The sequence below is a fragment of the Brachyistius frenatus genome, unplaced genomic scaffold (assembly GCF_029030835.1).
Source record: "Brachyistius frenatus isolate BFR_SWC_R1_liver_20210118 unplaced genomic scaffold, ASM2903083v1 Contig_66, whole genome shotgun sequence".
NCBI lineage: Eukaryota > Metazoa > Chordata > Actinopteri > Embiotocidae > Brachyistius > Brachyistius frenatus.
The window spans coordinates 1,884,972-1,912,699 of record NW_027210665.1 but is presented as its reverse complement, the minus strand read 5'-3'; the positions used below and the strand labels follow the sequence as shown (position 1 = coordinate 1,912,699).

General features: G+C 42.9%; 2 protein-coding genes across 2 annotated transcripts in view; one reads left to right on the top strand and one right to left on the bottom strand.

Annotated features, from left to right (window-relative positions):
* Window positions 1-27,690, top strand: part of cmss1 (cms1 ribosomal small subunit homolog) — a 31,135-nt gene extending 3,445 nt beyond the window's left edge. Inside the window, exons 2-10 of the mRNA XM_069707057.1 lie at window positions 24,484-24,614; window positions 25,216-25,287; window positions 25,409-25,544; window positions 25,648-25,707; window positions 25,836-25,938; window positions 26,036-26,096; window positions 26,196-26,283; window positions 26,399-26,487; window positions 27,291-27,690. Of these exons, the coding sequence (XP_069563158.1) occupies window positions 24,484-24,614; window positions 25,216-25,287; window positions 25,409-25,544; window positions 25,648-25,707; window positions 25,836-25,938; window positions 26,036-26,096; window positions 26,196-26,283; window positions 26,399-26,487; window positions 27,291-27,374 (824 nt within the window). The 3' untranslated portion in view covers window positions 27,375-27,690. The remainder of the gene's footprint in view (window positions 1-24,483; window positions 24,615-25,215; window positions 25,288-25,408; window positions 25,545-25,647; window positions 25,708-25,835; window positions 25,939-26,035; window positions 26,097-26,195; window positions 26,284-26,398; window positions 26,488-27,290) is intronic.
* Window positions 796-22,802, bottom strand: LOC138625836 (filamin A-interacting protein 1-like). The gene is made up of 6 exons (XM_069707051.1): window positions 22,459-22,802; window positions 22,255-22,303; window positions 12,805-13,045; window positions 12,536-12,706; window positions 11,597-11,775; window positions 796-3,682 (listed from the first exon to the last, which is right to left on the bottom strand). Exons 3-6 carry the CDS (start codon window positions 12,904-12,906, stop codon window positions 1,129-1,131), a joined length of 3,006 nt encoding a protein of 1,001 aa, XP_069563152.1. The 5' UTR covers window positions 12,907-13,045; window positions 22,255-22,303; window positions 22,459-22,802; the 3' UTR covers window positions 796-1,128.
* Window positions 27,691-27,728: the final 38 nt, after the last annotated feature.

Genomic DNA, 27,728 nt, shown 5'->3' with positions numbered 1-27,728 from the left:
GAGTTCATTTTCCATTATGTTTTGCAATTGTACCCATACCTTTTTCATTTTCTGGATAGTTCTGCTTCCCCTGTTTTCCTTACAATGCAGTTTGGCCAGGTGAAGGTTAAATAACCGTTTTGACAAGACAATATACATATTGTATGTGTTTGTGTGTGATTAGCATTTAAGTGACATTCAACTGACCAGTTTGGTCTATGGTAGAGTCATGTTTCATGGGCATTTTACAGACTAGACAAGAACAGGACATTTTCTTAAATTAAGCAAATTACCATAACTATGCATGACTTTACCTGCTGTAAAATGGTTCTTCATGAACTTGTTTTTTTTTTTATTTCTTTCTTTTGGGAGGTTTGGCAGGCAAGAGAGAATGTGCTGAATACTTTGGGTTGTTTTTTTTTCTCAGTAAATGAGGAACTGCAGATGAACGTGTTCAATAATTAATAAAATAGTGGAAAAAGGATTTAATTGTGTTTTAGTTGTCACTTTCAAATGATTCATACTTAATTGAGTTAGACTCTAATAATTACAATTAAAGTTAATCATTTTTATTCTAAATAGAAAATGCCTATATAAGAACATGTACTATAAAAACTGAAGACCCCCCCACCGCCCTCCACTAGGTTGTGTTATGTCAATAAAAATATGTTTTCCAGCCTTTGAATCAGCTAATAAGTAAGGCATTTTCCATAATTCAGCAAACAAACATCAAACCTGGCCTCTGTCTCTTTTTTTTGACACTAACTATCTTGCAACCCAACCCCCTGTCAAAAGAATTGAAGATGAAGAAATGAAAAACAACAAAAACACTTTTAATGAACAGAAAATTACATAAAACATAAACATAAAACATAACATAAAATTATGAATGGTTTATAATACATTTGGTTCCAATGATGTCTCACTTAGTTCCAGGCACACGTCGTACAGACAAAAGGTTGTTAAAGTCACTAAGTCTAGACACTAACTAGATCAAGTAGGCTTTCCAAAGGCTCTTCTTGGACACTTCAGAGCATTTTTTTTTTAATGATTGTTCCTGAATACGCCAGACTCTGTGTTCTCATTAGAGGAAGTGTATTGTTTTAGATGTCTGGTCTTAGAATGAGACTGTGGTTATTTTTTTCTCATTTAATCGCAAAGGCCACTTACTGTAATATTAGAGGAGTGGGATGCTGGAGAGTTAGCAGGGGATATAGTGATGCTACTTGTAATCTTTCCAACGCCTTTTACGTGACAACCGTTGGCCACAATCTGAGTCCTTTGCTCATGTCGAAGATAGTACGGCCCAACAGGTTGTGGGATGCTGTGGGTTGTACCACTCAGGGATTGAATGTATGGGCTCCCCAGGTGGATGTGGATCTTGCTGTCTTCCGTTGCGATGATACTGGGACTTGTGTCGGTGCTGCTGGACTTGTGATGCTGCCAGCTGTTCTGCCGCTCTGGAGTCTTGCAGAAGACGGCCTGATTCGTAACCTCCGTCGGCTCTGGAGAGCAGGTCCTGACCGTTACGATCTGAATGGGGGAGTTGTTGTGGTCGGGCGTGACAGAGCGCGATGAATTGGGACTCAGCACCTGAGGGACGGGTGCTCCGTTTAGTGGGGAGATGGTGCGGTCGGGGCTTAAAGACGGAGATCTGGTATTAACTGTAGGTGGACCTGAGTTCTGGATGATGGTGATTCTCTGCTTGGGTGAGGCTCCGCTTGTCGGGATGACAGCTGTGCTGGTGTAGGACGTGGCTGTGTCCCCGGTGGGGCTGCTGATCTCCAGTGTGGCCGTGTTGAGGATATGATGTGGCGTTACTTTGATGTGCAAGGGCTGCCCTGGTGTGTGTGTTAACATCATAACGTCTCCATTAACGGTTTGGTGCATATCTATTCCTGAATGGCCACTGTACTGGCCTATGTTGTTGTTTGCACTGTTCAAGCTGTTAAGACTGTTGACGAGAGAGCTTCGTCTCTTTATGATCTCGGTGTTGTGGTTTGGGTCCTTGTCACCGTTGTCTTCATCTGATTTCTCGCCGTGCCCGCTGTAGTCGGGAAGCAGGTTCTCTGCGGGTTCAGTTTGCACCTCCTTAGTGGTCTGACGATGGTCGGAAAAGTGGTTGTCGGCACCAGGCGTCAGATTCTTAATTTGTCGATAGCTGTTCAGCTCACTAGTCAGTTCCTTCATCTCTCTGGCCAGCTCCTGGTTCTTGGCTTCTTGCTGGGTGAGTTTTCTCTGCAGTGTGGATTGATCCGTCTGCACCCTGCAAATGGACTCCTCCGTCCCCATCAGCTTCTGGAGTTTTTCCTTCAGGGCATCCACTTCTCGAGTTAAGAGTCTGGATTTAACCTGCTCCTTCTGAAGACGACAAAGGAGGAGGTGCTCCTGGTTGACCTCCTGCTTCTCTGCATGCTCATACTTGGAAAGCTCCCTCTTTGCCATCTCTAACTCCTCTGTTAGAGCTCGGGATCTCCTCTGTTCATCCCTAAACCTCCTCTCCAGGGCCTCAAAGTCCTCCCCAAATTTCATCAGTTCTCCCTCCAACGACACCTTGTCCTTGAGTCTCTTTTGCAGCTCCTCTAGCTCCTGGGTCAGTTCTTTAACTTTGTTGTCCTCTGTTTGGCAGTGACGGGTAGTGTTGTTTGGAATAGAGTTGTATGTGTACTTCTCCTCTTTTTCTTTCCTGTTTTCCAAGACTTGTAACCTTTTCTTCATCGCGGCCATTTTAGTCTGTAGCTCTCTGTTCCACTCCTCCTCTGTTCTGAGTCTGTCTTGGAGCTCATCCTTTTCCTTTACTATTCCCTTGATCTTTTCCTCAAAATCTGCCTTTGACCTCAGTGCCTCCTGCAAGTCCTCTCTCAGTCTCTCTGTCATTGTTGCCAAATTACCTTGCTCATTTCTTTTGCCGTCCTTCCTATTAAGTTTTTCCTCAGCCTCTCGGAGCCTTTCGGCCATGCTCTTTCTGTCCTCCACCAAAGCTACAGTCAGTGACCTGAGCTTGCCCAGGTCCTGTCTAAAGACCATTTCACTCTTTTCCAGTCGACTTTCAACAGCCTCTAGCTCTCTCACCCTGAGTCTCAGATTATCGAGCTCGCCAGACAGCATCTTGCTCACCTCTCGCTCCCGCTCCAGGCTGCTCCTCAGAATATTGCTGTCCTGTTTGCTTTTGCCTAAAGCCCCTTCCATCCTATCCAATTCACTGATTCTGCTGTTGAGCTTCTCAACCTCAACCTTCAGGCTACGGCAGTGGCTGCTCTCCTTCGCCAGTCTGCGGTCCAGGTCTCGACACTGATCTGCCATGCGTATCAGCTCCTCATCCTTCCCCTCCATTTCCTCCACCCTTCTCCTCAGCACCTCCACCTCTGACAACAGGCTCGGGGCTGTCATGGTGTTCTGGAGGATGGTAACTCGATTGTGATGCTCCACCCCGAGATGCAGGGATTTGAGCTCCTCTTCCAACTTTGCACCGGGTTTATCAGCACTGACCTGCTGCTTGATATGATCAGTGATGGCAGTCAGTTCTTTGATCCGGCGCCTCTGTTCCTCCAGCAGCTGGCTCAGACACTGTTGCTCCCTCACAACTAGCAGTGCAAAAGCCTTCAGCTCGGTCAGCTCTTCTGTTAGAGTTAATACTTCTCTTTCATTCTTCCTGTCCTTTATTTCCTGGTATTCTCTCTCCTTTGTGATCAGTAGCTTGAGTCTGTGGAGGAAATGAAATAACGGTTACGTCAAACAGAACACTGTGGCCAGATTTGATTGTGTAACCAACATGTGTTTTCGTATGTTTACTTAACATTTACAACCTAAATTGTGTATTTGTTGTTGTTGTTTTTTAGAAGAATCTGAGTAACATCTTTTTGCCTCCTAAAACTACTACAGAAGCCACGCAAACTTTGTTTTCCCTCTTGTAGATGTCTCATGTAAAACATGTAGACATGTCTGTATATTTCTGTGTAGTTTTTCATTTCTCTCTAAGGCAGCGTGCAATGATGTTTAGACTGGCGCGGCAGATGCTCGCGCGGCAGGGAGTGTTTGTTAATTAAGAAGTTCCTCTACCCTTGAGTACCCCCAACACCACAGCCAATCACCCTCCTTCTGTGCACCTCGGATGACACCCCGTTTCCAGCTAGGAGAGGCAGGAATTCCCCCCTGTTCTTTAAGTAATTACAGACTGGCTACTTTAACCAACTGCTGTCACTCCTCACATTCCCCCACACGCATACCAGCAATGTACAAACACATTTAATTGATACTGTACATTCTGGGTCACGTCTTATTGCATGTGATGCACTTTTCAGACATGATTTCTCCCCAGTGCATTTTTTTGCTATTTAAATTCCCTGAGTTTGGACTATTTGCGACTACTGTTGTATACTGGTGGTATGAAGTGTGCTCACATTTAGCTCTACTTCTCTATATTTTTAGAGTCTACTTAATGTGTTCCACATTTTGTACTTTAGATGCAGGTTTTCCATTGTGCCCATGTGGGAAATAGTTGTTTTTTTTATTTATTTTTTTTCTCAACACTTGACAGAAAGCTTGCAGAAGGTGGCTATTCATATGTCATCAAGATCTGCCGGACGGCTAATATTACATGTCAATTTTGAGACCGTACATCGCATTTGGTTTTTTTTTTTCCCGTGAAAAGTACAACATTGACATCATATGTACTTTTGCTTTTAAGACTTGTGTTACTTACAGCTTTAATGATTGCGTGGGTGGGTTAAATTAGTGACATTTTAATGTTCCTTCTGAAATGAATGGCTGTTTGTGACTAATAGGGAGGTGGTAGACTGCAGCTTAACCTCAACATGAGTTCTTGGAAGGTTTTACTCGGTAAGATTGCAATTCCTTGCAAAAGAAAAGCGTTGCATAAAATAGTAACTTCAAATTTAAATTCGATGGGTTTCAGAGTGAAACCTGATTTTGTTATCTTTAAATCCACAACTTCGATACCTCTTGAACTGCTCTTTACCCAACATTTGCAGAATTAGCTCATCTTATAGTCATAAAACAAGTTTTTAAGTAACAATTGTTTCTAATTGCACGTTTACATCCTTTCGCTGTTAAACAGTTTTTGTTCCTACCTGTGGGGTTCATCTGTCCTTTTTTAAAATCCTCAGAGAATAAATGATGTCTATTCTTTCACCTCTCCCTTTCCCGGAGATCCCAGTGATGTGGACATTCCATCCGGAAAACCAAACATTATGAGAAGTGCTCTGCACACCGAGTCTCACTCGCAGTCAGTGGCGCCCATTACATCATCAGCAAGTCCTTATATGGGACTGTACAGGCTCTACCGCTCTGTGTGTGCATGTATGTGTTTTTTCTGGAGTTCAGCCCATTGCAGATGAGGTCATTGTGTAGCCATGCCAAAAGGGCTAATGGGAAGGACAGAGTGTGTGTGTGTGTGTGTGTGTGTGTGTGTGTGTGTGTGTGTGTGTGTGTGTGTGTGTGTGTGTGTGTGTGTGTGTGTGTGTGTGTGTGTGTGTGTGTGTGTGTGTGTGTGTGTGTGTGTGTGTGTTCGCGAGAAGACGAAATCTTCTTTTGCAATTGAAACTTGATAACTCTCAGTTTAGAGGATTAGTTTGAGCAAACATGTTAACCAAGTTCCAAACCTGACTTGGCATGTCTGAGGAACCGTAGCTCTTCTAGAAACACGCAAACTGCATCATATGCTGTGTGTGTGTGTGTGTGTGTGTGTGTGTGTGTGTGTGTGTGTGTGTGTGTGTGTGTGTGTGTGTGTGTGTGTGTGTGTGTGTGTGTGTGTGTGTGTGTGTGTGTGTGTGTGTGTGTGTGTGTGTGTTCATATGTTTTAAGAAGAGAGACATGTTTTGTGAGTTGTAGCTGCTTTGCCTGAGGCCTGATAACCTGACTGGGAGATGACATCATCAGTTCATCGGCCCTCAATTACATCCATATGTCCCTTTACTCGCTCCCTCTATTCCTCACACTCTGTCTATATCTCTTTCTTTGTCTGTCATTTAGTTAATAGTACTGAAAGTGCTGCAGGAGAAAAACATAAACATAGGTCTGGTCATGTTCCCCTCTGGGAGCACTTATTTGCACTGTAGCTCCCAGCTCTAGCTTTCACTGGGAAATAAACTTCTGGTAGTGTTTCTTTCCGTCAAGCAAACCCACGCAGGCCCCAAATAAAAGAGAACTATTCCCCTGGTGTCATGTTGCCATCACACAAGAATTTACAAAACCAGCAAAAAGTTGCACTTAAATTTCACTTGGTATACATTTACAGTAAACTCACCAGCCTTTTCACCCTAGGCATGAATATCCGTGCCCATTTTTCACATTCATCAAAGGCAACAAAAGCTTCCACAGCAGGGCCAAATGTGTGCGGCAGGAAAAACTAACAATGATGACACTCGTCCACTAAAATCATTCAGATGCGTGCGTGACAGCAACAAGGAATCACACTCACGGTTTACATATGCAGAGCAAATGTACAAACAATGTTTATACAGCGCTGGAAAGTTTCTGTCATTTCCATATTAAGCTTCTCTCTAACAGCAAACATTTCATAGCAGCTGCATTTAGGTCTTTAGCCCAGATCAGCTATAGTTTAACATGTAATTTCCTTCTAACAGAGAAACTGCTGCCCTGGTATACAGTTACTAATTATGCCCGTTACATAAGTTAGTGATGTAAGGGCTGTATTATGTGCCTGGTTGGCATCAGCTTTAATCCCTTAATTGATTCAGGACAACTCGGTCGGCCTGTTTCAAACACTAACAGATTAACATTTCATCTCTAATGGATTTGGATTTGGATCGGTGATTACTTGGTATAATGGGTATGGCTATTGTTGAGGATCATTAAAATGTTTTGTTGAAACTGTTTTGGTGGTGGAGATCGGTTTAGTCTCCCCTCATTGAAATAAATTGCAGCCTTTATGAGTGCAGGATTAAAGCAGGTCTGTCGTATTAAGTTTTATTCATTTTGCTGAGGTGTACCCAATAAACTGGAAACTAAGATTAAACTCCAGTGTAAAACCATCTCCAGTTCTGGGTGAAGAAGCTAAGCTTCATTTGGTGATTTAGTGGTGTGCAGTGGTCATTATTCATGAGCCCCAGTAATGGGGAACAATGCAATATAAACAACAATTTAATTCAAACTTAAGATAAAAATTGCCACAGGAGTTTACTTTGCCTGCTTCTTGGGAACACCGTTTTCCTTTTTTATTCTTTCTCTTTGGGAATTTGAGTTGAGTTTGAAACTCAAAAGGCAGAAATTTAGCTCCGATCCAAGTTAAATAAAATTAAAAAAAATTCACACCTCGCTCCCACGTGACTCTTGCACAACACTAGGGATGTCCCAAACTCGATCACAGGATTCAGCCTTTTGTGATTGATTATTATTGGCATTAAAAAAATCCTTTTGGCTGCTCAGAATATGTCAGCCATCAGAAACGTCCCTGTGCTCTCTTAAAATACTGGAACACGTTTAAAAAAAATCTTTACTCTGTTCAAATGAATAAAGAAGTGAACCAAGACCAGGCACAGTCACGTTGCTCGTGTTTGGGATTTATTTCAGCGAAATCTCATTGGTGAACCACATTTCTAAAATACAACTGTTGACTTTAAACTACTCGTTAACTATTTTGCTCGTGTTGAAGATAAAGAGCGGTTGTTTAAAGCCTGTTTAAAACTTCCTGCCACAGCGGACCAACAGTCACTCTCTATGGATAGCATACAAAATACAACAACACGTGGAAATTGTTTATTAGCTACAGTATACCGTAGTTGTTAGCAGATCAGAGGAGTGTATCTCTAATAAATCAACTTTTTTGTTGTTGTTTTTTTTGTTTTTTGCCTTGATCCTTAAGATTCTTTAGAAAGGAAACAGTTATTTTGAGATATTTAGTTTGTTGTGGAATGTGAGGGAGAAATCCTCCTCATTCCTTGCAATAGCTCTCCGCTCCCAAACCAGAGTTCATGAGGTTTTGTTTCCTTCAGGGGGAGGGCCTGGCATCGGCATCACTTGTCCTCAATTACAAGCAAGATCTGACTCCTCAAAAGTTATTTCTAAAAACAAACTCCACTCAAACACTGCCGGTATTTAATATGCCCCTTTTGTGAGTCAAGCACGCTCTCTTCTGTTTTCTGAGAGCTCCTATTTTCATCCAGAGGTATAATTTAAAATCCTGATTGATTTTTTTTTTTTTTTTTTTGGTAGTGTTCTAAGCGTTGCTGTATAGGGTCATAGAAATGGCAAATGGACGATGGAAACCGAGAAGCAGCTGCTCAGATACTCTGTTCTGGCTTTTCTCTCTTCATTTATCAGCATGTTTAATAAAATTGAACGTACGACTAAACTGACCTCATACACTCGGTATTGATAATTAATGGGACCAACAGCTTGTGATCAGAGCAGCGGTTCTGCTCCGAACTGATGCACTGCCAGGCTTCTATGGTAATTTATGAACATCTTCTCCGGACACATTATTGGCTGAAGAAGGCAGAAGAGGGATTCGTATGAATGTGAGGGATGGACAGAACAGCTGTGGGTTTCCGCTAAAGCAAAGCCAAGTTTACTTTATCTTTTTTTTAATTTTTTTTATTATCGGAGTCTTAGAGAACTTGTCCTCCATCGTGTTTAACCGATCAAGTGTTTGTGTTTTTTTAAATAGAATGATTGTTTGTCAGCCATGCTAGCATTGTGTCTCTAGTAATGGCAATGCCACTGTGTCTGTCTGTTGGTCGGTTCACCACTTTGATTTAAGACTTTTCTTATATTAATATTAACTTTTGTGCAGAAGTTCATTTACCTCAGAAGATAAAAGCTTTTGTGATCTCCTGACTTTTCCTCCTGCACCACCAGAAGGTTGATATTTTAGTCGACAGTTTCAACCACTACTGAAGAGCAGAGGATGAGTTCTACTGATGCTGGTGGATTGAAAGTCATGTTTCCCTCAGGGTGGAAATGTAATAACCTGGATTACCTGCCGGATCATAATCAGGTCAAATTTGTCCAATACTTTGGTTTATGACTGAGGAACATGAAAAACATATGCTTACTTTGGAGCAGCACAATGTTAGCATTGTCAATGTTAGCATTGTCAATGTTAAGTGTAATAGCTGACTGTTGTATTTATCCCAAAGCAGAGCTGTGTGCAGCGTCGTAGAGTTTTATATCATGTGCTTTCCCGCATCTGGAGCACTTACAGATGATGTATTGATGAGAAGGCCACATCAGATGGGAAGTGAAAACATGATGGATTTAAAAGTGCTTTCAGGCTGTTGGGTAAAAACTATGAAGAGTTTGTGATTCCGAACTCAAGTGGACAGATGAGAATGTGGACGTCTTTTGTGTGTTGAACATGTGTGTGTGTGTGTGTGTGGTTAATGCTGGGATGCTCTCAGCCCAGTGACAGATCATAGGAAACACACACAGGCTTTGAGCATGTTGTGATCGTTGAGGTTGGAACAACCAGATTGCCACATTGGCATTGTGGTGTGTAGATGTAATCATCCTTTGACACGCAAAGGGAATCACACTATAGCATAAAATGATTACGTTGCGTGACTGGAATTTACTGTATAATTCAGAGCTAAAGCAGGTCATCTGCTCTCCACATGGCACCTGGTGGAGCTTCTTTTTCAGGGAAATGAAAAAGAGAGGGATGCTGATTTTAAGCCAGGCTGAGTGGCTCTTTTGGCTCAGACCGTACACTTTGAAAAGAAACAGATAGGGAGATTGAAAGATATTTGAAGAGGATTTGGAGGGGGAGTGGAAATTCTTTCAGTTAAATATTTAGGCAACGGCAAAGCAAGAAGCAAGAAAGACGGGATGGAGAGAGAGATGAAAGGCAGCGGCGCATCGCTCTGCGCCTCATGTTGTTTCCCGTGTGGATAAATGCAAGCATTGACTCGACTCAAACCTACTCGAGCCAAACTCAAAGAAGCTGGCGTGCAGTTGGGAATGCAAAGAAAGGGGAAATAAACTCATCTGTTCTTTTGAACAAACATACACATGAATACATTCAAGGGGGATTATGTAATTTATTGGGTTGAAGAGTAGGACAGCAACAAGGGTTTTCTCAATCAAATTTTCTGCAGAGTATTTTGCTGAATAATTAATATATGTAAAAAAGTAGTAAAAGTAGTGCAAATAACTATAAAAAAAACTTTCTAAAGCCCAAAGTGAGATGTTAATCCCTTGAAATTAGGAGGGTGTTACTAGGTAATGTTTATCGGGGGGTTTTTTGGGGACAGATTACTGAAACATTCAATCTTGATGGAGGTTAAATGTCTCTGAATTTAACTAATCAAGTGGAATAATGGTTTCAGCTCCAGATAAAAAGTCACCAAAGGAAAGAAGAAGAAAAAAAAAAGCACCTGTTGATATCCTCAACTGTCTAAATTGATGGTCAGCTGATGCTTCGGATTATGTAATAAATGAAATTATGATGTTTTAGATTAGGGCTTTTCAGGGAATACTTAATCCTCAAGAGGGCAGGCAATGAGATGAAAGAACTTTTTGTTTCCAGCTCTGAGGAATGCATGAGCCACACAGGGTTCCCACCACACCACAGACATGCTGTCTACTCATGTATTAATCATCATTAGGCCAAGATGGACCACAAAGCCTTTATGTGTGCATGTTTAAGGTTTCCACATTGTATTTGAACAGACTGAATTCTAGTAAACTTAATCACTCTAGTGGCATGACTATTTTGGGTCTTTAATTGCATGTGTGCTTGTGGTGGTTCAGTAAAGCTTTTTTTTTTTTTTTTTTTTTTCTTTCAGTTTGGCACGCAAATGCAGACAACTAGTCTCCTTCCAAGGTTGCAAGCGCAGTGCGGGTCCAGTCTCTGCACAGATTACAGAGTGGACGTCGGTGGTACATGAGCCGAGACAACCAAGGAGTTCAACCAAAGAGCCTTGTTATGGGCCTTAAATTGCATAGACAAACCAGTGACCACCTTCACGTTAGACATAGCTATACCCGTAGGCCACATCTAAATGTGCTCTCTGTTTGAGAAGGGAATCTTTCTATCCACCAGCAAACCCTCAGCCCATTTACTTAGTTTAGAAGAAGGCTTCATTCTGCGCCGTGTGGTATTGTTGAACTGGGCAGGAGAGTGCCAATTTAGACTGTACATGTAATTGCATGGGAGTGCATGTTTATGTGTTTACAAGGGAGAGTGAACAGAGCCAAGCTCGCCGCAAAGTCTAACCAAGTCCAGGATGTAATGGACTGTGTCTGAGTGGAGTAACTCTCGGTATCGTCTTGAGGTCACATACACTGTCTAGCAAAGATGCAGCGGCCAAGAGTGCCTTTACTCTCTCACTCAGCCATGAAGAGCTTTACAGACCAACATAGACTGAAAGAATCTAAGCCTGCACAAGTGTGCATCACACAGCTCAGGTCTGGCTTGTTCCAGTGTGCTGAAATACTTAATCCCTTAGCCTCTGGTCCGTGAGCTGTAAATCCTCATCTCTTTTACATCAGGAGAGATTCTAAAAGCCATAGATGGATGATTCTACAAGCCTAGCTTCAATACAGGCCACTAATTTAGTGGGAACTGTAAAATATATAAAAAAAAATAAAAAATTCTGGGGCATTTATTTGAGTTTGACGGTTTTGGTGTACAAACCTCTCTCTGTCCTGCTCCAGCAGAGTCACAAGGCAGTTGCTCTTGTGGTTGAAAGCCATGTGGCTCTTCTCTTGCTCCTCGAGCCTTCGGAGGGCCTCATTGTGAGAGCGGGACACCTCCTGAAGCTGCTGCATCATGTGTTTGGAGGAACGTTTCTGGGCCACCAACAGCTGACTGAACTGAGGGACAAAGGGAAAACAAAACAGGGCACTGAGGGGGAAGATGTCCGCGTACTTTAATCTCTTTCAAACATATATTTGCATTTAAATGCATAATCTGTAGGCAAAAAGACACGAAATTGATACCAAAGGCACTCTGGTTTCTGTTTATAGTTCGAGTTGTATTGACCAATCACGTTTGAGCAGGTAAACAGTGGATGTTGAGAGTAAAAGAGGCAAATGGCCAAAATGTAATCTCCAAGCCGTCTGATGACGATTTAACTTTTATTTGCTTTGTTGTAGTGATTTTAAACTATTAGTGTGTAAACTGACCACTGACTTCGTAGTCATTGTCTTCAACTCCATTTTAGTATCTGAAGTTAACAAGCTAGCAGTCCAGCCCAGAGCTGATGAGCTTTTGTAATTCAAACATTTTTAAGATTTCTTCTGCAACTCAAATACAACCTGCAGCAGTCAAGTTTTACCGAAACACTACTGGTGCCATAATCGGCCCTTTTATGAAAAGTTATACTGGAAAACTGTTGTCCTGAAGAAATAAAACCATACTGAGCCTAAAATGGAAATCCCTCAGTATACAAATGTGCGATCATTGCAGAAGGATAGAGCCGCCACGTGTAACACCTGTAGTGCAAAATAACAAATGAATGCAACGATGCAGCAGTAATAGATGCTCTTTTGTCAGACAGTAATGCATTCATCTCATTAAATTTGATTATCCGCTCCATATGGTGTCTAGTTTCTTACTATCAGCTGTCGGTACCTCAGCAGTTGGTTTTTTGTACACATCCTGCAAGTGGTCCCGCTGGGCCCGCAGGGAGTCTCTCTGCAGGGCACGGAGCACCATCTCCGGTCCGCCACAGCCATAGTGGGCCTTCAGTAGACCTGAATTTGTCTTCTCTGATTTCAGAACAGCAATTACCTCATCTCTGGCCTGGTGCGACAAACATTGCAGTGGCAATTTAAGTGACTTCTGACTTTCGCATGAGCTACGAAAAGAATGTGTACGCAAGAGTGAGCAGGTTATCGTACCTGTAGTTCACCCTCCAGAATACTGAGTAGAAACAACAAGTCATCGCAGGACAGGGCCTCTCTGGTGGGTCTGCCCTTCCACCTCTCTCTCTTGCCTTGCATATTGTTCTTCTGTCTTCTGGGTGGTGGTTTTGTGGGGCTGGACAGGGCGGATGAGAAGCTCCGAGTTGTATTTCTTTATATCATCTTACGTCCAAGAAACGACTTTTCTCCTTTTATCGAGAGGGTGCATGGAGTCGACCTAGGAGGAAGTGGAAAATGAGAAATGATTGGAGGTGGCAGCTGAACATTGTGGCCAAAGAGACCTGTGTGCCAGGTTGAACAAGGTCACTCATTGTGTCTCTACAGTACAAGTGGTTATTGTGTGGCTTTCATAAGGGATGCCGATTATATAAGCCTTTATGGGCTAATCCAATGTCAGAGGGCCTCTTGTCATAACAGTTAGTGTTACTGAAACGGATAGGCCTGCGCCTGGCATTACATTGTGCGTGGCTTATGTCATCCTATAGTCTTACTCTTAGCACATTAACAGAAATCGGTTACTTTCGCAGACAAAATGGAACAAAGGTTCCCATAAAGTAGGACATTGATTTCTGACCGTGTGTGTGTGTGTGTGTGTGTGTGTGTGTGTGTGTGTGTGTGTGTGTGTGTGTGTGTGTGTGTGTGTGTGTGTGTGTGTGTGTGTGTGTGTGTGTGTGTGTGTGTGTGTGTGTGTGCGTGTGTGCGTGCGTGCGTGCGTGCGTGTGTGTGTGTGTTAATGAAGAAAACCCCATCAGCTAAACATAGTTTGGTCGTCAACTCTAGTTGGTGTTCTCATCTCCGAGTCAGAAAGCAAGCAGGTTCGTATTAGTGAAAGATGATGTCATCGCTCTACTCTTCAGCTCTGCTTTTCTAGTCCAGGCTCTCTCAGTGGCCAAGAACGCCTCTAATTCCCTGGTTGTTGGTCAGGTTTCTTTAGATGAGTACCTAAAGGCCTTTTTTGTTTTGAGAAAAAGCAGTCGGTAGAAATGTGTAAGTGTCCAGAGGTATTTTTTCAGTCGGTCTGAGGGATGGTGTGTAAAACCTCCTCAGATCTTTCGTTGGTTTTAGCAGATCTGTTACTGAACATAAAATCAGTGAGGCTCCCTCCTCTCAGCAGTTCTTTCTCTTACAAAAGCACACAGACACACAGCATCTGCTTGTTGTCATCAAAGCCTGAGAGCAACCCGGAGTCTGTCTAAACATGGTGAACACTTGTACATAAGGGACACGAACATTTTGCAAGAAAAAGCGAACCAAACAGAAAGCCCTTCAGCTGCTTCAGACTGTTGCCAGTAACATCGTTCAGATACTAAATCCTTGTGAGAGTACAGGCTTACTTAAAGGATGGTGTCCACATAGAAGTAATTTTTCTCCTGGCCTTTGTGTGGAAAGAAAGAGTGATGTTCTCAAACTCCTTCCCTTCCTCCTGATACTCTCAGTATCAATCAGGAAGACAGATTAAGCTGTCTTGGCTCGCTGTGTATTCCCTCAGTTCAACTGCTAAAGAGACTTACTCATGGAGGATATTTACAAAACTGACTGCCACAGCGTACAGCTGCACAAAATGATCAAATCTTGTATTGATTAAGTATTGTTTATCCAAAGGTACAGATTTGAAGAGGGTCGCTGGTTGAGTTTGTGGACTAAAGAGAACCGCTATCAGTCGACTTGAATAGGTTAAAGTCAGGACACGTATCGGATCGAGACGAAGGCTGGCAGGAGGTTTGATGCGAGTGGTTGAGCTGTGGCACATATTTTCTGTGGTGGCCTGGGGTCTGTTTTCCTTGGACATGATGGGTGTTAAGATAGAAGTTTTTTTTCTTCTGCCCATCAGTGCTTTTAATGTGTGCTGTCAAGCCGTGACATGTGCCTCTGTTCTCCTGCCCTTGGCACTCAATTGACTAATGGTGATGGGATCTGAGCACCTCACACGTCTGTCTCTCTCTTACACACACACACACAGATGACACAAGTCAGCCTGTGTTCTTTGTTTAGTACACCCACAGTGTCTAGACAAGCACATGCTTACTGATGCCTCAGCACGCTTCCACACGATGCCAGGCATGTGAAAATACCTCGAAACTTCAGTTCTGGCTCAGAGCCAGAGTCAGCCTTGATAATGGTTGCCAGGGCTGCCCCCACTGAGGACTGTCCTCTGGCAGGTGGGTTGGCAGCATCACATGTAGCTGGCCGCCGCTGTTTATTTATCTGAACAGCACCCAGGGCAGCACGCCTGCATCCATCCTGTCTGCCCCTCACTCTTCTAAAGGGCACCGGCTGCACTCAGAACAAACCATTCCTATTTCCTGGAAATAATCTTTCACACCACTCTCTCTCTCTCTCTCTCTCTCTCTCACACACACACACACACACACACACACACACACACACACACACACACACACACACACACACACACACACACACACACACACACACACACACACACACACACACACACACACACACACACACGTAGGTGAGGTGAACAATGTATGGTCACACCTGTTCTTTGATATTGCCTAACGAGCTGTGTAATCAGGCTCCAAACTAAGTAGAGGTCTGTCACCGTTATGTGCAGCTTCTAATAAAGCACTGAGTCGCCTTATCTCTTTTTAGGTTTTAGTCTCTTGAGCTCCTCAGACATAAACTTCTCTCCATTAATTGAGCAGCAATTTAACATCTCATGTCTGAATAAACACCCAAGTCCCGTTCTTGTAAGTCACAAGACCTAACATTAAATTACATATGACATTTTTGTTTCAACACTGACAGATTTACATGCACAATATTGCGTTGTGTTATTGTTGGAAAGGTTTTATCTACAGTGCACCTACCAATTGCATTAGCTTATATGCCAAAGTGATGCTGTGACCTAATCCCCCTAGCGGCCCTCTGTGGTATTGCAGTTTATGGCACTTCTCCATTGGCCTCATTTTTCAGACCCACAAGCTCTGTCCACTTTTATAGTCAGTGGTTTATAAGCACTAATTTTGGCTGCAAACAGGAATTGTTTGGAATTTATTGGATAACAGCACAAACAAAAATATATTGCAAAAATAAATTTACATAAAGGTCTCACTTTATGCAACTTCTTGTACTGTCTCGTTGTGGGTGTTGGATAATAAATATCACACTACCTACTTGATGAAATTAATGTTTTATTAATTAAAAAAAAGTTATTCCACACATTTTCCCCAAGCCTCACACTTACAGGGATAACAAGCATTGTCATTGCCAGCTCAAGTAAGATATGATGTGTTGGTTCAGCTGTGTGTCCTCTGCTCTGTATATGTAAGGAGCCCTGACTCTTCACAGACGTCTCTTTTGTAATAGTGGCCAACGGTGGAGTTTTTTTTTTTTTTTTTTTTTTGATGCAATACAACCTGGCACATGGCTTCCAGGTAATTTAATTTCAAGCCCCCTGCTCCAGCTATTCATTCCTAACAGGCAGCTCATATCCACTTTATATCCACCTGTCATGGGAGGCTGGATCAGTCTGTGCCCCGGAGGCCTCATGGCCTCCAGTTTCCAGGGTCAAGTCGGCACAGCACTCTGTAATTCGCATTGTGTATGGCTGATGTATGTTTTGGCCGGAGCACAGAACTGCAGGCTCGGTTGGTAAGATTGATATAACAGAGAAATTATACAGTTTGCAAGCCAGCTAGAGAGAGCGGGAGAAGTGGAAGAGTCTGTAAATTTATTTTGTCACCAGCAATGCCGCTGTTGTGCTTTATGATTATGAGCTGCAATATTTTTAATGGATTTAGCATACAAACAGACAACCGCCTTCACTGCAGGTGTTATAATCACCCTCCCTAATGACTCCGTGTGCTTTGTTTGAGGTGGTACACTCCTGAAAGACTGTAGCGATTGTATTGGAGAAGAAAATGGTTATTTTATATACATTTTACATGACATTTGTTGCCACATACCATATTGATGACTCTTTATTTACATCAGGTAATTTTATGTTTTCACAAGTCTCACTTAGTGCCGGTTCAACTAAAATAAAACAATGAGAGCGAACTGAACACTTGTAACAGCATGAGGTAATGCTGTGCTGTGAGTTTAGATTTTATGCTCACCCTCTTTAAATAGTGTTATTTGGTTTAGCCTCCTTTCCACATCGTGGTATCGGGTTATTTATTTTGTGGGACTTGTTTCTTCTAGGTGGTCTTTCCTACATTATAGTAAAAGGTTTATAAATCAAACGGTAACCATAACTGTGGAAAGCAAAACAACAACCATTTGGCGGTCAGCGATATCATGAAGTATAGTCAAAATTGTTTTGTTATGATGTCAGTTGTGTCCTCGAGCAGTTTGTTCAACGGGGCTCTTTGGCAGAGGATTGCTCACCGGATAATGACTGTGAAATTGCAGCGTTTACCTCCGACTTGTGCGCACTGGTGTTCTGTGGTCCGACATGCAAGTTTAACCCCTACCCTCGCTCCGATGCTGTATCAGATGGTGGAGTCCATGTGTGTTGCATCAGTGTTGAGGATTAGATGCAAAGATTACAAAGAAAAGGAGGAGGGAGACGGATCCACTCCCTGGTTAGAAATTCTTAAAATGACATCAACTCTTCTTCTCTTACTAAAAAAAAAAAAAAAAAAAAAAACAGAATGGATGAATATTTAAATATCTTTCCATGGGTTAAACTGGCAGATGCTAAATTAATGTCTCTTACTTCACTAAAAGTCCGTTCAGAGATTGTGCCGGCTTCATTCGGCTGTGTTGGATCAGAACAGGCTTCCAAACCAGTTGTGATGTCATAAATCTTGCTCGCAGGTTCACGTCTTCAACTCAGATTTTAGGTGAGCGCCGACAGTAGATACATTTGAAAACGAGCTCTGAACATTCACCATTCTGCGCAGTACAGATGTGAGCGGAGGGACTTTAAGGAGTAGTTTTGCCGCCTGAATTATTTTGGCCAATTAGGCTATCCACAGTACACAGGTTCTTGTAAAAGCTTAAAGGCTTTGGAAGAAACCCAATTCTTCCAAAGCCTTGTATCTCTGATTAGCACCTCCTGTGTGACATCCTCAGGAGCTCCTATCACACTCTGCCAGTCAGGATTGGCTTCACTCAAACACGTGGAGGCTGGATGTACTCGTATAACTTTGGGGATTAAACTACACAGATCACTCAATCAATCAGCAGTGCAGAAAATGAAGGCTGTCACTGAGACAAGGCAGTTTTACTCCCGAGACCGCAGGCATTAGAGGTCAGATCATAGATACATTAATAAATCAGACTCTTGCCTATGCTGTAATTAAGATGAGAATCAGCTGAAACATGCAGGTCGTGCTCGTGCTCACCACACCCACATCCAAGGTCTCTGAACATCCAGCCTGGTTTGATGTAGGAGAGCTAAAGGTCAGCTGGAGCTGCCTGCATGCATGCTGATAAACACCCATTCTTTGGGAAGGCAATAAGTAGCTGACGCGGCGTGTAGTTGATCTTGTCCGGGATAAAACGTAAGTTTTTGGCGTGTATTGTTTCAAACTTCATTTTGTGGTCTAGACTTGATGATTTCATGGCTGCACTCTTTCTGCGCACGCCCTCGATCTTTAAGTAACTGTTGAGTGGACGTTGGTTTCTCTTCCTCTTCCTAAAAAAGATGACCACATGAGCACAGCTGAGTTGTTTTTTGATACAATCTCTTACTGTGCGTTATAATCAAGCTGTTGCTTGATTTAGAGCAACACAATAATGGCAAATACTGCAGCCGATACATATCCACCTCCCCCATTTTTCTTCTGTGAACAATCCCAAATCGTTAATCTGATTGATTTCAGTCAGAATGGAAAAAGGTTGACCTCACTGTGTGCTCAATACTCCTCCTGCTGATGCTTTTTTTAATTTATTTTTTTAACCTCTGCATTTTAACTTGTCAAGACTGTGAGCCTTACTGACAGAAATTTAAATGTACTTACAGGCACATTTAAGAACAAATAATGCAAAACAACAGCTCCCAGCTGTCTGTTGTTTACTGAGCTTGTACAGGGACTCCTCCATCGAATTTTTTTTTTTTTTTTTTTTTTTTAAATCTTATCTTTATATCCAATATAAGCACAACAACTAATAGGGCAACCAGATGTGAATGGACTGAACATACTTGTTTTCAGTCGTTCCACTGTAGCCTGCTTGTTAATGTTGAGCATGCAGCCTTAAGTCGCCATTGATCGAACAAGAGCATTAGCTCTAGCTTCAGAGGAAGCTGCAGGCCTCCAAAGCCAATATCTGCTCCACCCGCTCCCCCCACCAACCCCAACAGCCATCAATACTATATGTCTCGAGATGAGTTATTGATTGTTTAAGCATGCGCTACATTGAATGATTTTGTGGAGAGTATTTGTTTTTTATGGAAGCAGTGCGGGGGTGGGGGAGGGGAGAGAGACCATGTCAGTATGTACCGTCTCATGTTTGGGTTGCAGGATGAGAACTGTAATCGGTTCGTCTAATCCCTCCGCATGAGCCGAAGTATTATCTTTGCTTGGACTAATGGAAACCTCATCGGGCTTTCCTTAGGTCACGGTGACACAGTTTGATGGAGTTGCGTAGGCACAGTGCCAGTTTGCTCAAATGAGCACATCACCCTTAAATACTAACAACCAAATCTGAGTGCCATTTGTCTGGAACTGAAACAATCAGCCGTTTCCTAGAACCAATCGATTGATCCTCATTACATCCAGTCGGCGCCATTGACCGTCCATTAAAACCAGTCACTTCTATTGATCGCCCAGTAAACATTAGCGGGCAGCCCCATTTCCCTGCATGCGATTCCTCTCCAGAGCCAACGACTTTCATTGATCTGTGGTTATCTGAGCTGTAACCTCATTGACCCGAATGAGTCTGAAAGCATACACTTTTCCTCCTCGTGACTCCTCCATCTGGAGCCACTGTGGCAGGGAGACACCGGAGATATTGACCTTGTCGTAGGTCCAACAACTGCTCTCTTCAGGCAATGCTCTGGAATAAGTTTGGTTTCCTTACCGTTTATATTTGGAAATGAATATTCTTATATTCTATTTATCTGCATGCATTGAAGCAGCCTGCCATCTTCGCTACAGCCTCTATTAATTCGCTGTATTTTCATTCTGGACTAATATATTCATGAGTTGGTTCTTTTGTGTACGTCCTGGGTTTAAGAATCACTAGAGTCCCTGATAGAAATATTATTTTATATTATTTCATATTACATTGCCGTTTACTGTCGTAATTTAGATGAGTGGAGTGTGAGGACTTTTATATTTTCTTTTCTAATTTGTAGTATGTAGCATCAATCTGTGAATGCAATATAATGGAAGGTGGATTGCTTTTTTTGCCCTCTGACCCGACGACTTCAATACTTCACTGCAATGTGAAGTGTTCAAACAAATTATGATGTGATACGATTCTATCACACCGTGAAAAAAAGAATCAGAAAAAAAAAAAAAAGAAGAAGAAAAAGCTGGGCGGTCCCGGTTGACCCTTTTTTAGGATCAGTATGTCAAGAAGAGAAATGACTGTAAAGAATACGTTATAAGGTCAGAGATGGACTTTTGATTGCTCATTAGAGCCAACGTCATCAGTGTACAGATCAAGAAAGGGAAAAGTGGCGCAGTGTAAAGAGCCTTCATAATAAACGGAGGCCTGTGTCCCCAACGTTGCTACGTTTTCCTCCCCTCGCCCATCTTGTATCAGGCACGCCGCTCTGTTTTACTCCAGCGGTCATCAACAGCCACATTTACGAATCCCTTAACGTCTCATAACCTCAGCTCAGTTTTGCTCGTGATTAGATGTGCAGTTTGTTTGCGATCAATCAGTGAGAACTCCCTCTCATCACGCACTCGAGCATCAAACTCTGATTTGATTAAGACGGACTGCGTGCGCAAGACAGAATCACTTCAGATGAATCGGGTCCCTCTGCGATTCTCTCATTAATGAATTCTGTGTTTGGACAGCATTTTCAAAGACGGAAGAAACCACAGTGAATTTTTAACCCTCTACCATTAATCACTAAATTAAGTATTTCATAAAGGAAACTTTGAGCGTACACGCTAAACTGTTAAAATCCAATATTGGTGAAACGTAAAAAAAAAAATACCTGGATTGTCCGATATGATCGAGCACAGAGACTTTGTGAGAAAAGCCAATATTACCTTGAGGTTGGCTGAGGTGTTATTAAACAGTAGAAATAGCAACGTCAGATGCATTTTCCAATGCGCATGATGGAACCACTTAGTGTTATTGACAATACTGTCAGCAAGCAGCCTTTAGATATTGACCCACCTTTGTGCTGCTCTCACCATCTCTGTCCTTTTATAATAGTGCCTGCTGTATAGCTTAGCACATTAGTCTCTTTAAATTATTGTCCCGCAAAAAAAAAAAATGGTAGTATGTGTGACTATCGTTGTTCCTGATTTCCCCCGTTTTCACCGGCGACTGGTTGTAATGTCGTCACTCCCATCAAAAAGGGTGGAAGTAATGCAACTAGAAGCTGTCTGCCAGCCGCCATTAAACAACACGAGGGGAAGAATACGTTGCTAGCAGGCTCCAGAGCTTTGCAGGTAAAGGTGTGTGGAGCTGTGAGATTAGATGCAAACAGGTTAATAATCGAGTCTTCAGGGCCAATTTCCGGGAAGTATTTTTTGCTTAAAATGCCTATAATTTACCTTTTTTATTTTTATACAATTAAAAAAAAAAAAAAAAAAACAACAACCACATTAAACTGTTGAATTTAAATAATCTAAACCTCTCTCTCTCTCTCTCTCTCTCTCTCTCTCTCTCAGTGTCCGTTGATCATCCTCAAAATATACAGTATTAAAGGTTTCGTTGTCATTTTGGGTCGTCATCCCTTCACCGGGGGTTTCAGGGGTCCAAGCAGTATTGTGCTGCAGGGACTTCACCTCTGACACCTTCCAGCCTCTGTGATTCTGAATTGCTGACACGAATCCATTAAGAATGTGTTTCCACTGTACTAAGTGCATGGACTCACTGATGTATTATCCTGATAGCCCAATCTAGATAAAAACCAATTTAGAAAATGCCAAATCTACCTCTCGTGAGTAAGTCTTTGACCGGTGTGTTCGGTTTGTCTTTTGTCGTCGGTGACCCGAGAACCGTGTTTAAAGAGTGCCCTGTCAGCACCTTTTGGCTCATCTCAGGGTTTGGTTAACTTGTGAGCCGCCACCTTATTATAGACTACTTCACGGCTCAATGAACACGCAACAGCACTAGCAGGTGATTGCTTTTTTTTTTTTTTTTTTTTTTTTTTTTTTTTTTTTGGGACGTCAACTCGAAACACTTCAAATTGCGCCTGTAGATGCTGCAAATCGAAACGGAGAAATAACGGCAGGATTTGTTTTCACAAGATAAACCAATTATCTGGCTGATTTTAAGTCCTGTAAATAAAGCCATCGTGTACCAATAAGAGACACTTACTTTACTAATTGGGGACCATCGTTATCCTCTCAATTCTCCAAGCTGCTTCCTATAGGGATCCCAATGATAAATAGATTAGTACTAAGCACGTCTCAGACCCTTGCTGTTCATCAGTAAAGACTAGCCTGAAGCCTGATTGGCCACTACCGACAGGGAATAGAAGCACTTACCTGCATTAGGACAGCTGAACCTCTCACTACTCACCTCCGAGCCGGTACTTTGCATTGATTATGGTTGGTTTACGTCCCGCGTCAAAGACACACGAAGTCCTCCTCACCTCTGTAATTAGTCTTGACTTCCCTCTCGTCCTCTCCTCTTTGACGTTTTGGCATTTTTCCTCACCACCGTCCACTGAGCGCGAGGACGGGATGAGAGCCGAGGCGAGGGAGAGGAGGGGTGGGGGGAAAGAGGAACGGTTGCCTCGGCCCGTCGACAGCGGGGGGTCGTCTTACAGCAGAGGGAGTGTATGCCTGGACAGACAGACGTTACAAAGATGAAGGTCTTGTGAAGGATGAGATGTTAAAAAAAAAACACACAAAAAAAAACAAATGGGGTGTGGTTATGGAAATGGATAGAAAAAAAATCCCCCTTGGGGAAGAACGAGAGCGGATCAACTTCTTATACTTTGTGCAGTCTTTCTTTTTTTTTACTTCTTGACTGCTAACGGCCTCTGAAGAAGAGCTGTAGAGGTAAAAAAAAAAAACACAGGAGAGGAAGCGTGCGGAGATAACCGCTGCAGAATTCACAACGAGGTGGGAAATTGGAGGCAGAAAAAAACCCAAAAAAAGTTTCTTCAGATGTTCATGTGCGGCGCGTCGACTGGGAGATCTCTTTGTCCCGGAGCAGCAACCCACTGCGGCAGATCAGAGATACGCTCCGGTGCCTCATCCACATCACACCGGCACCGGCAGCAGACGCACGCAAGCTGCTCGCGGTTACGTTTAGGCATAAGACGCCCGTACGGCTCACAATCCTTTCAGGTCGCAACGCTTTACGATCGCTAAGCTGGGCGACGAATGCGTTCCGTTTTCGGTGAATTTTTCATCGTGAAAGCCGCCCGGCGACGGCGAAGACGAGGAACTGCGTTTTAAGTTTTAACGGGACGACACGCTGCGTCGCTTCCTCCGAGTCCTCTGTGCGCGCGCGACGGCGTGTCACCACCACTAAAGACTACTGCTAAACTACTGCACTATATGGAGAGGTAATTACTTAATGACAACACGCTGACTGGCTATCGCTGAAGAATAATGCTGATCAAAAACACTTTAAATTGACGCACAAAATATTCTGACTTTGATTGCAGTGAGATCACGGCAGTTGTTTTCTGTTAGTGTTTAATGATATAATGCCTGTTTTTGATGCCGCTGATTGGGATTTGGCAATAAGTGCAACGTGATGAAACCGCAGCTCACGCGGCCAAACATAAGCACTTTCCTCCGGAGTCTCATAAATGTTAAATGGACACCATCGTGTACAAACTTTGGCTTCTGTCCACCGATTTCAAAACCAAAGAGGTGACATCAGACCGTCGGTCCTTTTGATATCGAAGGCCCGCGGGACGAAGCGCAAAAATATAAAAATAGCGGTTGCCGCATGTGCGGGAAGGACTCCGCAGTTAAAAACCCGCAGATTTATCGCTTGCGTTGACGCCTGGTAACGTCTGGTTCGAAAGCTTTTGACCAAAGCAGCCGGATATGCCAACGGGTCCGGGCATGAGCTCACAGCATCAGATGAGAGGAATGCGCCGAGAAGTGGTAGCAACAGGGAGGCTAAATATAACCACATGCTCGGTTTCAGATCTGCTGCGTTGTTGTTACTCAAGGTAACGTTTGTGTATTTCGGACTGAAATGTGCTCCGGAGAACACTCGAACCCGATGAAACCCCCCCCCCCCCCCCCCCCCGAGACGTAAGGTGCCCGCTGCCAAATCTCTGGTTCAGGGGTCGAAGCCTCGTCTCAATACTTGACTTTATGTTGCGCTGCTGGCAGTTACAAGTTAACCCATGGACCGAGATTTGGATTCATGCGTTCGGACTCTGAATTTCTTCATTATACTCGATGGACACTCGACTCTTTTTTTTTCCTTTTCCTGCCCCTCCCTCCCCCCCCCCGCCCCCCCTGTCACTCACCTGACCTTAATATAATCAGGGAGGTGCACCCGCTATCTCTTTTGCAGGTATTAATGAGAAAACTCTCCCTTCTTTTTTTTTTTTTCTTTTCTATTTTCCAGATGCATCCGAGGTGGAGGAGGAGACTCGACAAGAGAAACAGCCAAAAGGAAAAACAAAGACAAAACCAGAGAAGAGGAAGAGGGTAACGGAGACGACCGTTAAAGCCAAGAAGAAGAAATCCAATGAGCAGGTTGTTCTGCGGAAACACTCCCCGCTACACCTTTTTACAGAAGACAAAGTGATGCTGGTTGATTGAGTATAAATAGAATAACGCATCAGAATCTGCCTGTAACGTGTGTCCGTGTGAAATCCACCAGTGTTGAATGCACCAATGTCACGTGTCAAGAAAATGATCGAATAAACTGAAACTTAATTTGCAATAATTACTGATCACTGACTAATTGTCAGATTATCTCTGGTTGCAGCAGATTCCATTGTAATGTGTTTTTGCTGCTTTTATTTTGGTAAATAAGATATCTCAAAAATAGACTGTTGGTTGGACTGCAAGTTTTGGCTTTTTTTTTTCAGTAAATTTGTATCAATCAAAAATAATATTCATATTAATTGATAGCGTAAATAATCATGAATTGTTTGTGAATTTTTTTTTTGGTTATTATAGCATGTTGACAAACTGAATGGAGGATACGACAATACTTTGTTTTTATGATAAAATAAGCCGTTTTTTTCTGGTTATAATTAAATATTAATGTATTGTTTTCATATTCAAAACACTGGTTTATTAATATCATATGCAAGTACTTGGCCTGAATGTGTTATACATGTTTTCACAGAAAGAATCTACAATACCGCCAAAGAAAGAGGCTGAGGATGGAAAATCAGCTAAACCCAAAAAGAGGAGAAAGGTCAGTGTGGCGACACCTGCTGTTACAAAGAGGGACAACAGCCAGCCGTTGCACAGACTTGCATAGCTTCCTGCGGTGGCAGTGAGTACGACTTGTGTGTATATATATATTTTGTTTTCAGAAGAAGAAAACAATTACAGATGTCTTGGCCACCTCTGAGCCCAAACCCGGCTGCCCGGCTGACCTGCAGGATCTGGTGACGCTGTACTTCTCAGACAAACGCTCCGTTATCGAGCAGGAGGAGCTCAAATTGCAGAGTGAGTTCGGGGCGAATCCCCCTTTTTAAACTCGCGAGTTCAGTCAATATCTGCTGATCTGTCGACTCACCGAGGTCACTGCGTGTCCTCCGGCATCTTCCAGACTCCTGTTTCCTATCTAGCAACGACCTGACTCACAGCCTCTCGTCTTATCTGAAACAGGGTGAGTGCTGCGAGGAAACTTTCCTTCTGATGTTCACTTCTACAAACGCACACATACACACACACACACACACACACACACACTTTTCACTTGAATTTCTTGTTGTTTTTCCTCCTTGTTCGTCTTAGTTTGCCCCAAATGGGCAAAGATTCAAAAGCAGCACAAGGAGAAGAGCTGCGTGGCTCTGCTCATCGTCTGCAGCTCGGCGCTCCGAACCATCGAGCTCATCAAGTGAGTGACGTAGCCGCCGTGTTCGTCGGCTCTCCCCACGTTACGACTTTTAAATCGCAAATGACGTGAGCCCTTATTTGTTTCGTGTCGCTCCCAGGCAGCTGACGACTTTCAAGGGCGAAGCGAAAGTCATGAAGCTTTTTGCAAAACACATCAAGGTAAGAGAAATGGCGGTAGGTCGTCGTGACGGCATCGTGCGGGTTGCGAGGCCGTGATGAGTTGGAGCGCGACGGCCGTTTGTCTCTCGTCCTGCGCAGGTGGAGGAGCAGGTGAAGCTGCTGCAGAAAGGCGTCACCCACGTTGGAGTGGGAACACCAGGGAGGATCAGTGCTCTCGTTGAGAAAGGTGTGCGTGTGCGTGTGTGTGCGCGCGTGTGTGTGTGCGTGTGTGTGTGTGTGTGCGTGAAGCTGCTTAATTTCAAAGCTTTTGAAGTCTTCTCACTCTGGCTTTGTTCCCCCAGAGGGTTTGAACTTGGAGGGATTGAGATACCTGGTTCTGGACTGGAACTGGAGGGACCAGAAGCTCAGACGGATGGTGGACATTCCTGAGGTGAGCTACTGCCCCCTGCTGGGCTGAACAGACAGTGAGCTTTGTTTTAACTAAGTATTTAGGTTAGGTTAGGTTAGGTAGTTACTTTATTAATCCCCGAGTGGAAATTTTTTCGCTACAGCAGCATACAGAAGCAATAAGATAATAATAGAATAACAGAAAAGCAATAAAATAGCAGTAAAAAATATAAATATAAAATGCACAGTATATACAGTATATGCAGTATATACAGTACAGTATATATCTATATATACATATATTTGATCTGTGGGGAGAATTTAAAGTCACTCCAAGGCCAAAAATAGGTTTTAAATATTGTTCATTTACTTGACTTGTGTACAAAATTTGTTTTTTTGCAATCGTTTTCTGAAGAAGAAAAGTTTATCTGAGGTCAATTCATCAAGTGATTAACAGAAAATGATTTTTTTTTTGTTTTTGGTAAAAAAAATTTTTTATTGTTTGTATTTCTAGAAGCAAAAATGACCAAACTTTCTCCAAATCCTGCTTCTGCACAGGGAGGATTTGCCTCTTTTCTTGATTTGATTTGATTGTAAGCTGATTATTTTTGGGGTTCTCGCTCTGACAGAACAATAAATAGACGCGTCAGCACGTGTGTGAGGAAACCTTGACATGTCTGACAATGTACTGGCTGTTTTGTTTTTTTCCTTCCGCTGAAATTGAAAGTATTTTTTTAACTCATGAAATACCAGTGTAAAAAAAAAAAAAAAAAAAAATCGCATTTGAGAGTATTTCATGTGAAACGTGTGTATAGGTCTAACTTTTTATTTGCCGGTTTCTTTCAGGTCAAACTGGACTTCATGAAGCTGCTGGACAATGGCATCCTGACCGGCTGTAAAGAGGACAAAGTCAAAATTGGACTATTTTAAGCAGCGTCGTCAACATTGCTGGGATGAGGATTTACCGCTTTTTCTTTATCTCGTGATCGTAAACTGATTATCTGGTGCAGCATGCCGATGAACCACGTCAGCTTGATGTTTTTTTTAAGCCTACTTGTGTTCCTCACAACACGCCGAGGGGCCTCATCCTGTTTGTTTTCCCTTTTGTGTCAGTGGGAATCTTGCGCTGTGTTTTTAATATTTTTCAGAGTCTGTGAAACGCGCGGTGCTGTTTGCTCGCCCTCGTAGTCCATCGCGGTGTCGGGACTGTGATGGATTGAATAAACGGATTCAAACCGAAAGCCCACATCCTTCTGTTTGTTTACTCTGACCTTGGGAAGTCCC

Coding starts and splice junctions, on each gene's coding strand:
- LOC138625836 (XM_069707051.1), bottom strand. CDS start 12,906: ATGCAAGGCAAGAGAGAGAGGTGGAAGGGCAGACCCACCAGAGAGGCC. Junction 12,707..12,804: donor TTCTGGAGGGTGAACTACAG/GTACGATAACCT, acceptor TTGTCGCACCAG/GCCAGAGATGAGGTAATTGC. Junction 11,776..12,535: donor ACAAAAAACCAACTGCTGAG/GTACCGACAGCT, acceptor TTTGTCCCTCAG/TTCAGTCAGCTGTTGGTGGC.